Source organism: Diospyros lotus, chromosome 6 (assembly GCF_014633365.1).
Source record: "Diospyros lotus cultivar Yz01 chromosome 6, ASM1463336v1, whole genome shotgun sequence".
NCBI lineage: Eukaryota > Viridiplantae > Streptophyta > Magnoliopsida > Ericales > Ebenaceae > Diospyros > Diospyros lotus.
Genome location: NC_068343.1, coordinates 9,785,315 through 9,799,811, shown reverse-complemented (window position 1 = coordinate 9,799,811; position 14,497 = coordinate 9,785,315). Strand labels below are relative to the sequence as shown.

At 34.4% G+C, this 14,497-nt stretch overlaps 1 protein-coding gene across 1 annotated transcript; it reads right to left on the bottom strand.

The window, feature by feature from the left end:
* Positions 1 to 3,656: 3,656 nt before the first annotated feature.
* LOC127804952 (uncharacterized) lies at positions 3,657 to 12,572 on the bottom strand. The gene is made up of 11 exons (XM_052342072.1): positions 10,681 to 12,572; positions 10,376 to 10,486; positions 10,246 to 10,278; positions 8,075 to 8,252; positions 7,813 to 7,994; positions 6,412 to 6,548; positions 6,195 to 6,290; positions 5,624 to 5,693; positions 5,125 to 5,199; positions 5,010 to 5,055; positions 3,657 to 4,275 (listed from the first exon to the last, which is right to left on the bottom strand). Exons 1-11 carry the CDS (start codon positions 12,100 to 12,102, stop codon positions 4,211 to 4,213), a joined length of 2,415 nt encoding a protein of 804 aa, XP_052198032.1. The 5' UTR covers positions 12,103 to 12,572; the 3' UTR covers positions 3,657 to 4,210.
* Positions 12,573 to 14,497: the final 1,925 nt, after the last annotated feature.

The following is a 14,497-nucleotide window of genomic DNA, read 5'->3' as shown; positions in this document are numbered from 1 at the left end:
AATGATCATCATTCAGGGGGGAAATGCTACGGCGCCAAAGGCATGAATTTTACTTAAAAAGATGTTTTGTATGACACCATTTGCATTGTAAAAAGTGCCGATGGCATTGGGTACTAACATCATCCTTGTTATGCTATTTTAGTTTTTTATCTTTTAATATTGTAATTATGTTTGGAACCTGAACCAGGTTGTTTTGAAACTCTTTTCTTCCCAAGATGCGACACTCGAGCTCATCTAAGTTGTTTGTCAATATGCAGGTTAACTTCATTGTAATTATGTTTCATGATCAGTCCCAAAAACATAGTTGTAATACATATATAATGTAATGGAGGAGTTTCGAAGTTTTGCTCAATTAGTTTATCTCTACAAGAGGCTGTTTGGCTTATCATTTTTAAAAGTAGTTTATAAACTCTTTGACTTTTAAGTTGTGTAAAACTTAAAAGTTGGGTAGTGTTTAATTTGATAATGTATTTGAATAAATGTGCTTAAAAGTTGGATAGTTATGTATTTGGTTTGAAAGAGTTGATAAATTATTAGAATTTGACAAAAATATGAAAATAGATATATTGTTGAATAATACAAATAAAATTTATAAAATATATATTTTTTAATAAAAATATTAAATATATTAATTTAATATACATTATTATATATATATATACACAATGAATGAAGAAGAAAATAGAGACGACGACAATGGAGGACGGCGCTAGACGATGGGCGATGACGAACATGGAGGCAGTCGGAGATAGTTTGGGGAAGGTGGTGATAATAGAAAATAGAGAGATAAAAAAGGATAGATATTGAAAATATGTATTTTGTTTGAGGATAAATCAATAAATTACTTGGTCAATGTAAGAAGTTTTTAAGAGCTTGTTTGAAAAAAATTGGGGAGAAGTGTATCTCAAACATTATTAAAATAGTTTATAAATTTGATAACATTTAAGTTCTTAAATATTATCAAATGCATAAAAAAGTAAATAAATTAATTTAATAATTTGTAAGTTGTCAAATTGATAAGCCAAACACCCTCAAGGTTAAATCTTGAAGAGTGGCAATCATTGATTTAAGAATTGATATACATTGCATACATGTTGTGACTCTTGTAACTCAAACTTTGATTATTTCTATGTTCTTTTTATTTCGGTATCAATCAAGCTAAACTTTGGGATTTGTGAAAATGATGGAGATACAAAACCCTTACCGAGAAAAAAAAAAACACACACACACCCACACCCACGCCCACGCCTCTAGTGGTTCATTCATTATTTCAATCACATTTCCAAATTTAAAGATGTTAGATGATATAAACATATACCATAAAACATATGATCATGATCATTATCTTTTGCATGTAATGAAAGACCTTTTGTGAAAGAAATTTAAGAGTAGAAAATGTATTTTGTTCCATCTCTAGTTTTATCTTTATTTTTATGTTTCTAATTTTATAAAAAAAATAAAAAAATGTGTTCATTTTTATTAAATATAAAATTAATTTTAAGACAATAAAAAATGAGATAATATGTTCAAAATCATGTAAAAAAAAAGATGTGGAGATTGACGGTAAAGAGAGAGATGAATAGTTAGGGTGACTTAATAAAGAGAAGAGTTGTCACTATCATAGTAGTAGAGAGAGGCGCAATGATGCTATTAAAGATTGAAGATGGCAAGAAAAGAGAAAGAAGGTGAGTAAGAAGAAAGCGGTGTTTGTTGTCACAGTGGCAAAGGATATTATCACAATAACAAAGATTAAGAGAGCAAAAGAAAGATTAGTTGTACTCCCAGTGATAGAGAGTGATTGGGAAGGGAAGAGGAATGTGGGGGGGGGTGTATGGGTGCAAATGAAACATTAGAAAAAATAGAAGAAAAAGATATTGAGTCAAAGTGAGGCTTAAATTAAAAAAATATATATTTTTCTTAGAGAATATTTTTATTATATTTTCTAAGATTTAATACAATTTAAAAAATAAAAAATTATTTTCTATTCTCAAATTAAAAAAAAAATAAACACAATTTTTAATTTTCAAAATATTTTCTAAAAACATACTATAGTTTTTCACATGTAAACAGATCCTAAAATTTCAATTACGGAAATTAAGACTTATATTCAAAAAAGGATTAATAGTAAATAAAAAAAAAAGTGTTCAAATGATTTTTTTTTTCAATTAGAAAACATAAAATCTTAGTCTCTCAATTTTTAAAATTTATACTTGTTACATGCTATTCTCGTATCACTTCTTATGGGCCAAGCTCAATTCAATGGGCTGGCTCAATCGCCCAGAACCCAGAATAACGTAGACGACCTCGTCAAAGAAAGTCCATAAATCACCAAAATCCGAAGCTCATAAAGCAAGCATCCTGCGAGCTTTCAACGATCGTCTGACAAGCTCTCAGGAAAACCCTTAGTTCGCTGGACCGCCTAGGTCGCTGACCTAAAACCACCAGCTTGAATAAGTGGTAAATTGCTGAGAAGTCAGAGGTAGAGACTATTCACTTTATTTGCAACAGCCCATGACACTCGTAATGAGGATCTCACTCCTGATTTTGTGTAGACGATAATGATTGTTTGTTCCCCATTATGTAATCATTGTATTTCTATATGTTATCTAAATTGTAAAGGCCCCTCAGTATAAATAAGAATTATAGATATCATGAGGGACATGGACAGAGAGAATAATCAGATACCGCCATTCTGAGAAAATAATCAGAATGTAGTCGTAAAGTAGGTATTGTTCTGGCCGAACAACATAAAAAATTCTGGTGTTGACTCACGTCTGAAGCCTTTGTATTCTTCTACTTGACACTTTAGATTTACTCATCGCGGCCCAAAACGAATCAGGATCGGCTAAAATTGAACGTCGACAATACTAATTGTTTTAAAAAAATCCTAAAAGATGTTTTTAGTTGTTTTCTTCATAAAAATAAGATAATTTCCCCTTGTTTTCTATATAATAAACATAGGATTTCAACTCAACCAAAATCAATGTTAATTTTTGTTTACAATCAGATCAACATAAATAGTAAAAAAGTGAATTTTAAAATTTATTAATAACAGTTATAATATAGAAATATCTAAAATATCAATAAATAGCGAAACTGATCTGATGTAAATAATTTATTATACTACAATATTATAATTATAAAAATTAATTAATAATCTACAATATAATAATACGAATATCAAAACATCATTATCATAAACAGTAAAATACTAATGGGTAATAAAATTCACTTATGATAAATATTTAAAATATTAATAACAATAATATCAATATTCTACAATTTATAAAATTTAAAAAAAATCATAAAAATCACAATTAATATTATTAATGATTATAACTGATATTAAATTTGTATTATTAAAATTATTTCTTCATTATTTTAATATAAAAATATTACTTATAAATTATCATCACTAAAAATAACAATATCATATTATTGTATTGAAAACATTAGTTTAATAATTGAAATAATAATGATGATGATGTAAATATTATATTATTATAAACAATACATTGCATTATACAACAATTGAAAACATGTTTTAGAACACCTTTTTAATTTATTTTTTTTTTAGTTTTCAAGATAAGAAATTAATTTTTATATTTAACAATTGATGGCATTTTTAATTTTTTTTGTGGAAAAAGAATTAGGGATGAAATAGAAAATTGAAGATGATGAATAAGAAAATGTTTTTATTTGTAACTTTCCCTTAGTCATCTCATCTGTGGTGGTCATTGAATGAAACGGGCAGCCTTTTGCTGCTTGCTTCAAAGCAGAAACTTGAAATGATAACAAATACCAATTCTTGGTTAGCAGCTTGAAATTGGATTTAGCATCTAAAAACTGCAACTTCTCATCTTCACTCAGAGAACCTCTGTCTGTGTCGCGAAGGCAGAAATAGCAGATTTCCATTCTAGATAGAAGGATAGTCTTTGAGCTGGTAGTAATTTTGAAGATAGGGCAAACTTGCCTTATTTGTTTGAGGAAGAAGATGTGGATGTTTTCATGACCCAAAATTGACAAGCAAAAGTTGCAGTTTTGCGGCCATGACATGTCAATATGATCTGCTAGGATGAGAAAGCATTATTTCCCTCGTTTTTTTGGGTTGTTTTTAAATCAAAACAACTGCCATAACAACATCTTTATCAACAAAAACTATTAGAGATAGGCTGCAATCATATATATATTTTCAGCAAGCCGTTGCAAACTATGAGTGGTTCTGTAGATTGCTGATGTTCTTCCTATGTATGCCCATGAATTTCGCAACAAATTCTGCACCAAGCAAAACAATGAAGAGTTTAGAGTCAGCAACTGCATCTCTGTAGTTCGTATTCCATGCTACACTAATGCATCTTTACTGGCACGCATAACAGTCCACAAACCACTCGCACCAAGTAAGAATACAGAAATTTGGGCGGGCTCGCCCCAGGGAAATTTGAACCTTGGTTGCAAGGGATGCCATTATAGCGTCTTACCACCAGGCCAGCCCTTGGGGGTAGATTTCAAAGCTTCCATTAAATGCAAAACGTGATCTAGATTCAGCAAGCTTCAGTTGTTTATCAGTTGCATGAAAGAGGGACCCTGTTTCTCCATCTTTATTTACTAACATACCGTTCTACAGATAGCAATTTCTTCAAGGACAAAGAAATTGATGAATCAAAAATTTGTTCTACACATCCATCTCATTATCTACTTTGTCACCACCAATGAAGTTTCACATATTTACATGAACTACACTCCCAAGCACAAGACTCAACTCAGCATGCAACAACAGACGGATAGATTTTCAGAGAAACTTCCCTCCAATGACCCCCTAATTATGACAAGTCTACAACGCTTTTATCAGGTTTTTTTCTCTATGTTGGCATGTATATGAAGATGTTCCAACAACGTCCATAGTCAGCATTGTCTAACTAAATTATTGGTGAAGTGCTGCAAATTCATCTATAGAATGTTGAATGATTGTGCACATGTAATAATAACTGAGTACTTATGTCTCATATTACCTTCGAGCTTCAGCAATGCGCTTGTTCCAGCTGGGAGCCTCTTATCCTGTAGACAGAACCTGAATTAATTCTCTTTTGAAACAAAATAAGATAGCCAGAGAAGAATATAACTTACATAGTACCCATGCCAAAAGTAAAGTTCTCTTTTCGAACTAGCTTCAACTCCCTTAAGAAACTGTTCCACAAGCTTCTGCATGATGGAAAAGATAAGAAAATTATTTCAAAATTATAAAGGCCATTTCCAGATGTCTCCACATCTGACTGGTTCATTGACATTTTGCATGGCATGAGAGCACAAAGACTGGTCACCTTAAATCAAGTCAGTTATGATGATAAAAGCCATCTCATAATTAACGTTAAGAGTTCTGGAATATTCATTTTAAGGAAACAAAAGCATGATGCATCAAAGATGATGCTTCTATTTTCTTAATTCATGCATTTTAGGTAATAAATTTTCAGTTTACTGCTGGTCCCAAGATGAGATAAAAAAGGAGGGTTGTGTTAGGTAAACTCTGATAGCTAGTGTAAAACTCCTCAAATCAAACATCATGAATTCTAGACAAACAAGCCAACCTAATGGGATTAGGGCTTAACCCAAGAGGTCATACACATACCTGCAGAATCAGTTTGGGGTGAACAAAATCCATGAGAAGTTTTTGAATCCTTCCCCGTACTGCAAAAAATCTGGCAGAAGCAAGACACGTTATGTTAAACCTGATTTTCATTACAGGCATTTCAAGGATTTTGTTTGAAACAAATTTAATACTTCTTTCTTTTCTCCTAAGTTAATTTTCCAATTCCATAATCCAAGTTAAAGATTTGGAAACTCCCACAAAATTTTCTCAAAAAGTTCAAAATCAATATGGATTGCTTTCTGCAGCCTTAATTAAAAAAAACAAACACTTTTAATGGAATACCTAAGGTTATGGGTGTTAAGAGACCAGACATTCTTGCATTCACACTAGTGAAATGAAGACCTATATGATCTACTGTTGAAAGCGAACAAGTTTAAAACATTTTTTTTTTATAAGAAACAAAATGCATGGTGAGAGATCATTGCTTTAACTTCAACCTCATGGAATTCCTTCTTCCTCTTTTTTTCATTTTCTGGTTCTTTGGTGCATTAACAAAAGTAATTAACCTTTATGGTGTGGCAAAGATAGAAAACAAATAAAGCCAGACTACCTCTTATGTGATGGATCAGCTAGAATTTCTGCGGCAAGTTCCTCTAAGACCTCTTCCCATCCAAGTGGAATTGGTTGCTCTTCAACAAAGGGATAGCTGTAGAGGCATTATACAGAGTAAGGAGAAATATAATCAACTCAACTGAGCTTTCTCCTTGTAAGTGGAAATATATATTCAGAAGCAGAAATACAGATGATCATTTATTCAAAGACTGTACTTGTGTGCTTTGCATGCTTCAAGAGCCATAATTGCTTTTCTTAGATTATGCTTTGACTTGGAAGCAATCTTAGCAGCAAAACTCGTTGGTAGGTCAAAGTCTTCCTTCCTAGCTATCTGACCAAGAACCTCCATGATCTGTGAAAGATTCATAAGAAAGTTCAGGAACAATGAAAAGCTTTGACCCCAGAAAGTTCACCCACCGCAAAAAGTAAATCACCACCCTTGTAATATCATCTTAATGGCAGGAGAAGGATGCTTTATTTATTTATTTATTTTCATTGAAATCAACTAATACGTGTAACTGGGAACTCCTGAATTTGCTTTGACCATTATTTCCATTGTAAGGATAAAACTGAAACTCTGAGGTCTATTAGAATTACTGCATAAATTTCTGTCACTGTTCCAAGCTTATTAATGGCAATCTAGGCAAATTTGTATGTCATATATAATATCATGTAACATTAACATCATATTAAAAAGATGGGCTGCTAATTGAACCTCAGTACAATGTACATTCATTTCAAGGACCATGCTCTCTTTCAAAATCAAGCCTTCTCCATTTCACTTAAATACTGTTACTTTATCCATAAAAAGGAATCCCTAGTTCACGAGGCTCCCTAGTTATGAGGGCTGGGGGAGGGTTGCTTTTGTATACACCCTTACTGTTGCTTTTAAAAAGAGGCTGTTTCTCCAACAGTGATGAACCAGGAAAGCAAAACAACAACATGAACGTGCTGCACATAGTGCCTGGGAACCAAAAACAACTTCTATTTTTATAGAGTTGTAGTATCTGGATTACTTGCTGAAAATTTTACAAGATGTTCTCGAGGTGAAAATCAAGACTTCAAGATACCCATCCAAAAGAATTTGGAACAGAAAAAACAAGAAATGAATATCCAAAAATAAACTGACTATTTATACCATCTTAAACAAACTCACCAGAATTTCTCCCTGGAAATGTTTTAAGAAATGAATGGATTGACTACAGGTTTGCGTCTGTGTTTGATTCATCTAATTCCCATATTCTACAACAGGAAGTAGTGAATTATCAAGTATCCAATTTCTCCTTTAGTGGCATGAATTGTCAATTCAAAATAATTGAACCCATCTTAAATCATTAAACACAGAAGATACTAAGCATTACAGGAAACTTCTATTGAACTAGGAATCCGTCATTGTTTCAATTTTGGACATTGTCAAGGAAGATGTCTGAAGAGAAAGTTACGCAAATAGTGAATGATGACACTTGCCTGATTCACAATTAGGTTCCCAGATCTATGACTGCTCACCATACACATCATAAAGAAAAGTGGAAAGAAGAGAATAATGGTGTCCATTAAGAGGGTATCTACATATACAACCATGAATCTGATCCTCAAGATCAAAAGAGTATACTTACTTCATGAGTCACAGGAGGATCAACCTTAATAATTTTGCAACAGTTTCTAACTGGTTCAAGAATGTTCAGATCATCTTCACAGCAGAGTATGAGTTTGCAAGAATCTGTGTAACAGTCCATGATCCATTTTATCAAGTGTTGAATGTTCTCAGCAGCTTTATCAACCTCATAAAGAACCATTACTGTAAACAAAAAACTAAAACATGTAAACAATTATGACCTTGGTGACACTGCTTAAAAAAAACCGTTTTAGCAAGAAAACCTTTATAATCTGCTTCGGGATTTGCACTACTGATTTCAGTGGTAATGGCATAGCTGCTGCTTATTTGCTTGACCAAAGCCATTAGTGCATATCTAGCATTAGGTTCCAAGTATACATTCAGCTCCACATGATGAGAACTGGAGGTTACAGAAACAGCTACTTCCACTGGTCTTGTTTCCTGTCAGAAAATTGAAAAGGACACGTATTTGGTTTAGGTAGGGATGTCAATACGGGTTGGCGGGTCGTGATCGTGTCGTGTTGAGACACACGTATAACACGTATTAGGCTAACCCGAACACGACCCGTTTAATAATCGTGTCAAATTCCTTAAACCCGAACACGGCATGTTTATTAAACGTATAACACGACACGACCCGTTTAACTAAACGTGTCGTGTCACTTGTTAACCTGTTTTAACTCGTTTAATTTAAACGGGTCGTGCTGTGTCACTTGTTAAACGTATTATTTAGTTTTAAATTTGTTATTTCGTGTATTATCGTGTTAACATGTTCAGATCAACCCACAAACCCTTTTAATTAAACGTGTCATTTCGTATATAATCGTGTTAACGTGTTTGAGTCAACCCATTAATACGTTTAATTAAATGGGTCATTATGTGTCTAAACGGGTTAGACGGGTTGACCCGCCTAAGACACAAAAATAATCATGTCATAAGCGGGTTGACTTGTTTATGACCCAAACCCGATTAACCCCAACCCTAACCTGCTTAACTCCGTGTCATGTCGTGTCCAAAATTGCCAACCCTAGGTTCAGGCATGATGCAGGGAAAATTCGATATCACATATAACCTTTGATGTCCACAATAATAGACTCCAATTTGCCCCAGACATAAAGAAACCCAAAGTTTCATACTAATACATTAAACAATAAGCCCAATATCAATTGGTTGATAAATTGGATAGGTAAAGGGTAAGTGGAATTTGGTAAGTGTCTTTATATCATTTTCTAGACAATAATAATAATTTTTTTGTTCTTTCCTCTAATAAGCTCAAGAACCCAAACTGATGAAAAACCAGTCAGCACAAAACGGATAGATCAACAAAATGAACAAAAATGTGAAATTGGTCCCAGAAATGAATGCTATTTTTTGTATCCACACAGAAAAGTCACTTGGTGTAATAATTTATTTTCCAAACACAAAAACAGGCTGTGACTCAGTTGGCAAATCAGTATGCTTGTCTCTGATGGATTGACAGAAATTCCATGCTTTTGTTGGATTTTAGTGCAATATCAGTGTTGTGAAACTTACCAGACTGGCCTATCAGACCATTTTAACTGTACCCAACTGTACCAGTCACCAGCCTGGTCTAGGCGTCCAGAAAAATACCAGTCAGTTGAACCAAACCAGCTGATTCAACCAGATTATTGTTTCTTTCTTTCTCAATTCTTTTCATTTTTCTAGATCTAAGTTATAATTATTTATTTATTTTTAAACCCAAAAGAACATAGGATATAATGGCCTTACAAAAGATATGGCCATGGATAGAAATGGTTGGAGATCTAAAATTCACGTAGTTCACCTAATGGGATTAAGTCTTGTATTTGTTGTTGTAAAATCCAATATGACCTTTGATTGTAAACCCTTTCTCCTTCCCAGTTCAACTTACTGACCTTACATTGGTGCATATAAAATGTTTGCTGGACAAGTTCATCTACTTGTCTTTGGCATACACATTATCCAGAAGATGCCAAGCACAAGAATAATTCAGGAAAGGTAGCAGGGAACAAAAAGTTATAAAGTTATTCTGAATCTTTTGATCACATATACATCTGGATCATTCAGGGGCAACTGCATGCATAGTCCCCTAAACATGTCCGTGTGTATTAGGAAGGAAACCTTTTCAGGGCTCATGGTCAAATCACTCATAGAGAAAGTTACTTCTAAATGCGAACAAATGAATTACATTGCTAACCCCACATTACGCGAGGAACATCCATTGAACTGAATATGTGGTAGTAATGTAACACACAGGAAAACATCCCACAAGAATATATAAAATTTCATGATTGTTTGTATCAATCAATTAAAAAAATTGAGAGAAAGTATGTAAGTTTAGTAAATTTGAGAACATGTTCTTGTTATATCATCTTCTTGGTATTGTGTTAGTAGACCATGAATATTGTGAAAACTTTGTCAGAGTTTGATATACCTGAATATGAAAGTGTCCTAAGTCGTGAGAGATCTGCAAAAAGTTTATCAAAGTCTGGTCAGGCTTAAAATGGGATTGCAGGTAGATTTTTTTTTTCTTAACATACTGCATTTGATATAAAGATACATACATCTGAAGCAGGTTCTCCAAAAATTTCACGTAGAAGAGCCTTTATTAGTGACTTTTTGCCAGATCCAGAAGGTCCTCCGAGCAGAATGTGTGGACATACTCCTTCGGACACCTAAAGATGCAATAAAAATGGAAATCATGAGAAAACTACGGATATGGGAAATAAATTCTTATGAAAAAATTATCAGAAAACTTTAATCAGTTCTGTATATTTTAAGGGGTGTCAGTTAAATAGTAAAAGTTGATTCCAGTTGTCCTAACGAATCAATCAGAAAAGCAATGCATGCGTTAAATATACACCCTTACAAGTTGCTTGAGTACTTGAGCTTCTTGTCTGTGGCAAGTGAATCCATTAAGCGAAGCAGGCTGATGTTTATCAGCCCAGAACTGTCTCAGTCCTTCAACTACAAATGCCTTCTCAATCATAGAAGCTTCGTCAAATTCTTTAGTTTTTTCTGGTGATTTTAACGTCCTGCACGATCCTTTCTTTAGACAGGAAAACCATGCTTCTGACTGACTCTTCTTTCTGTTTGTCACAAATTTTCCAAAGCTTGCACTACTCCTCCCACTGATGGCACTGAATCTACCACTACTGCTGCTAATCTTATCACTAGTCTGCCTGCTTGCAGCAGAGCTGGAGATTGTTTGAGTTAAAACAGTACTGGATGAATTCCTCTGGTAGCTATGACCAAAATTACCATTTGTTTTGTTTTGTTGATGAGAAGTGGGATCTCTTCCAGTAAACTTTTGAGGCTTTGAATTAAATCTGCTCTCAGCAAAATCCTTCTTTGGGAAGACAATCTTCTGCATCGTCATTGTCAAGTTTGCATAATCACGAGAAAAGAAAATATCACCCTGTGAAATGGAGTCCGTGCTTTCGAAATCTGGACCTCCAGTTAATGGAACTCTAGAAATCTTTGCATCGGCAACCATTTCATTGAGTTCACCAACTGAAGGAGTATTTCTATGAGAAGCCTTCCTGTCTTTCAGAGACATGCTTCCTGGCAGTGGAGAGGGTGTCCTATAACCATTTTGTTGTGTATGACCAGATCTAATTTGTTGATCATTCTCTCTTGATCTAGGTCTTGGAGCAGAAAGAGACCTATGGCTATAGTTTGATTTCCCACTCGCCCTACTTACTTCGTTAACCTTCCTTTCCCGAATGCTGACATTTTTGTCATCCTGCATGCGGTTCTGTTTTGCGTTTGAACTTATTGAATCATTCTGGCCCCAGTTAAGTTCATCTCCTGCAGGTTTGTATGGAGAAATATGCCTGCGACCCTCTAACTTTGAAAAGGGGCTAACATTTCTTCTAGAATCTGAAGCAAGTTCAGGTGAAAGAGGGTTACCATTTCCAGGGAAACCAGAAACCGGTGAAGGAGAGCGAACATTACCATCATCTCTACGCGGTTTATAAGGAGATTTACTGTGCCTCCTCCGAGGGGGACTGGATCTCAAAGGTTCAGTGGGAGAGGAAGTTTCACCGTCGAAAAACCTCGCAGAGTGTCTCCGGCTAAGTCTCAAAGGGCTTATAGTTCTGCCTTGATCCGGATTCAAATTAAACCCTTCTAACCCAATATCTCCATTCCTTCGATTGAAATCGCGCCAGCGACTTTCATGCTGCTCAGTCTCCGTGTCAGATGGCTCGTAACCGCTCTTCCTCTGAATTGCAGCCAAGGATTGAGGCTGAGATGACCTGCTATACCGTGTTGAACTAGAACTCTCCATTAAATTAAACCCTCTCAAGCCGAGCCCCAAAGACAATAGTATCAATGCGCAGCCTGGTTGGGAATTAAATCAAACACCATACAAGCACCAAAACCTCCAATGAAGGCTCGTTCCCCCCAATGTAGGAGAGCAACTCAAACATATTGACGGCCATAGAATATGAAAACTACTAAGGCCTACGGCAGAAGCAGGGAATACACGCATAGTAAGAAGAAAAAGCTTAATATATCCAAGAAAGCGATGTCCACTAAGCGAAGGCATCGATGAAGACGATGAGGCTGTCGGGAGCTGCGGAAGCGCAAGCCAAGAGCCAGCGGATTTGTAACAACAAAAGTTTGTTCGTCCAAGGGCTGTGAATTCCATGCTCTGCATTGACGTCGACGTTGATGTCGCGTTTGGCTGTCTCTCTCTCTCTTCTCACATCTTTGCCGGGACATATCCAAAGTATGTTTCTGCCCGCGCTCTTTGGATAGCCATTCGCCTGGGAACATGAGTTTAATAGACATGGCCACGGTTCATGAACCGCCGGTTTCGATTCATGAACCGTCGGTTTCGGTTCAAGAAATCTTTGAACCTGAACCGAACCGCCCAAGGGCGGTTTGGGACGGTTCGGTTCCGGTTCCGGTTCGTGCCGGTTCGGTCAACGGTTTGGACCGGTTCGGTCAACGGTTCCGGTTCCGGTTCAAACCGAATTTTTTTAATTTTTTTTAAATATTGTTGTATTCAATTTTGGTCCTTGTTCCGTTGTTCGGTTCGGTTTGGTTTCGATTTTTAATTGTTAAATGTAATTGTAAATATAAATATTCTCAACCATATTTTTAATAAAAAAACACTACTAAAAATTGAAGAAATATAAGTAATAATTTCATTAAAAATAATTAAAACAACTAAACAAGTATGTAATACAAGTAATTAATTTTTACAAATGTGAAAAATAAAAAATAAAAAATAGAATTAGACTTAATTTCATTAAAAAATAATTACAACAAAAATGTAATACAAGTAATTAATTTTTACAAATGTGAAAAAAAATAAAATATGGACTTGGATCCTACGCATCTTCATTGGAGTCGGAAGTCGCCGTTGTTGAACCATCATTAACCCATTCGTCAGATGATGATGAATGGATAAGTTCTTCTTGACGTCGCATGTTAGCTCTTTCCCAATCATCGAGGCAAACTTGAGTTTCCAATGATTCTGGAGCCAATCTTGATCTTCTTTCGTCCAAAATGTTGCCTCCACTACTGAATGTTTGTTCAACGGCTACAGTTGAAGCTGGAACTGCAAGAAGTTGACTTGCAATAATTGCAAGAGTTGGAAATGTCTCCTTGTGCCTTTTCCACTACTCCAAAATTTCAAAATTTAAACCTGTATCATCACCAAACTCAAAAATTGTGGTTAGATAAGTTTCGAGCTCCGAATGTGAGCTCGATCTAGGTTTTTTCCTCCTTTGATCTAAAAATTTATGACCCCATTTCATTGGTTGGGAGGAAGAGGAATGCGGAGCCATGGATGGAAATGATTCTTCACTACTAGGAGCAATAACATATGCTTCATATAATTGATTGCATAAAGTTCTAACCTTAGAAATTATAATATTCACATCAATTTCTTCATTATTTTCTAATTCTAACAACGAATAATAGTTAGACAAACACTCAATTAAACCATCAAATTTACACCTAGGATCAAATACCATAGTAACAAGAAAAATTTCAGGAATAAATTGATAATAACGTAACCATTTTTCTCTCATTTCTAAAACAGCATGACAAATTTCTTCAACATTAATTCCTTCCATTAATACACCGGCCACATTCATTGCTTCTATTAAAAATTGATGTGAAGTTGGTTTATAAACACTACTAAGTGTATGAGTAGCATCATTAAAAATTCGTAAAATATTCAAAATTGAACTACAAACATTCCACATAGTTGGAAAAATAGGATATTGTGGAATATAATTTGCTGCAAAAGAACACAATAAATCTTTATATTCAAAAGATTGATTAAGTAATTTAAAAGTTGAGTTCCAACGAGTAGGGACATCTTTTGAAAAACGTTTTGGGGTTTGACCATTGGAGGTGCAAAAATGTGCCCATGCTTTTGTAGTTCGAGGGTGTACCCAAATATAAGAAATAACATTTCTAATTGGATCTAAATAAGAATTAAGTGACTTAATACCATCTTGAACACATAAATTTAAAACATGACATGCACATCTAACATGAAAAAATCTTCCACCAAAATTTGGTTGGCAAATTCTTTTCAATTCATTAATAGAAGCAGTATTAGCCGATGCATTATCAAAAGAAATTGAAAAAATTCTATTAACTAATCTATATTCTTGTAAAATTTGTTGAATTAATCTACAAATATTTTCAGCATTATGACT

Coding starts and splice junctions, on each gene's coding strand:
- LOC127804952 (XM_052342072.1), bottom strand. CDS start 12,102: ATGGAGAGTTCTAGTTCAACACGGTATAGCAGGTCATCTCAGCCTCAA. Junction 7,995..8,074: donor TCCCGAAGCAGATTATAAAG/GTTTTCTTGCTA, acceptor TTTTGTTTACAG/TAATGGTTCTTTATGAGGTT. Junction 6,549..7,812: donor ATCCTCCTGTGACTCATGAA/GTAAGTATACTC, acceptor AATCTTTCACAG/ATCATGGAGGTTCTTGGTCA.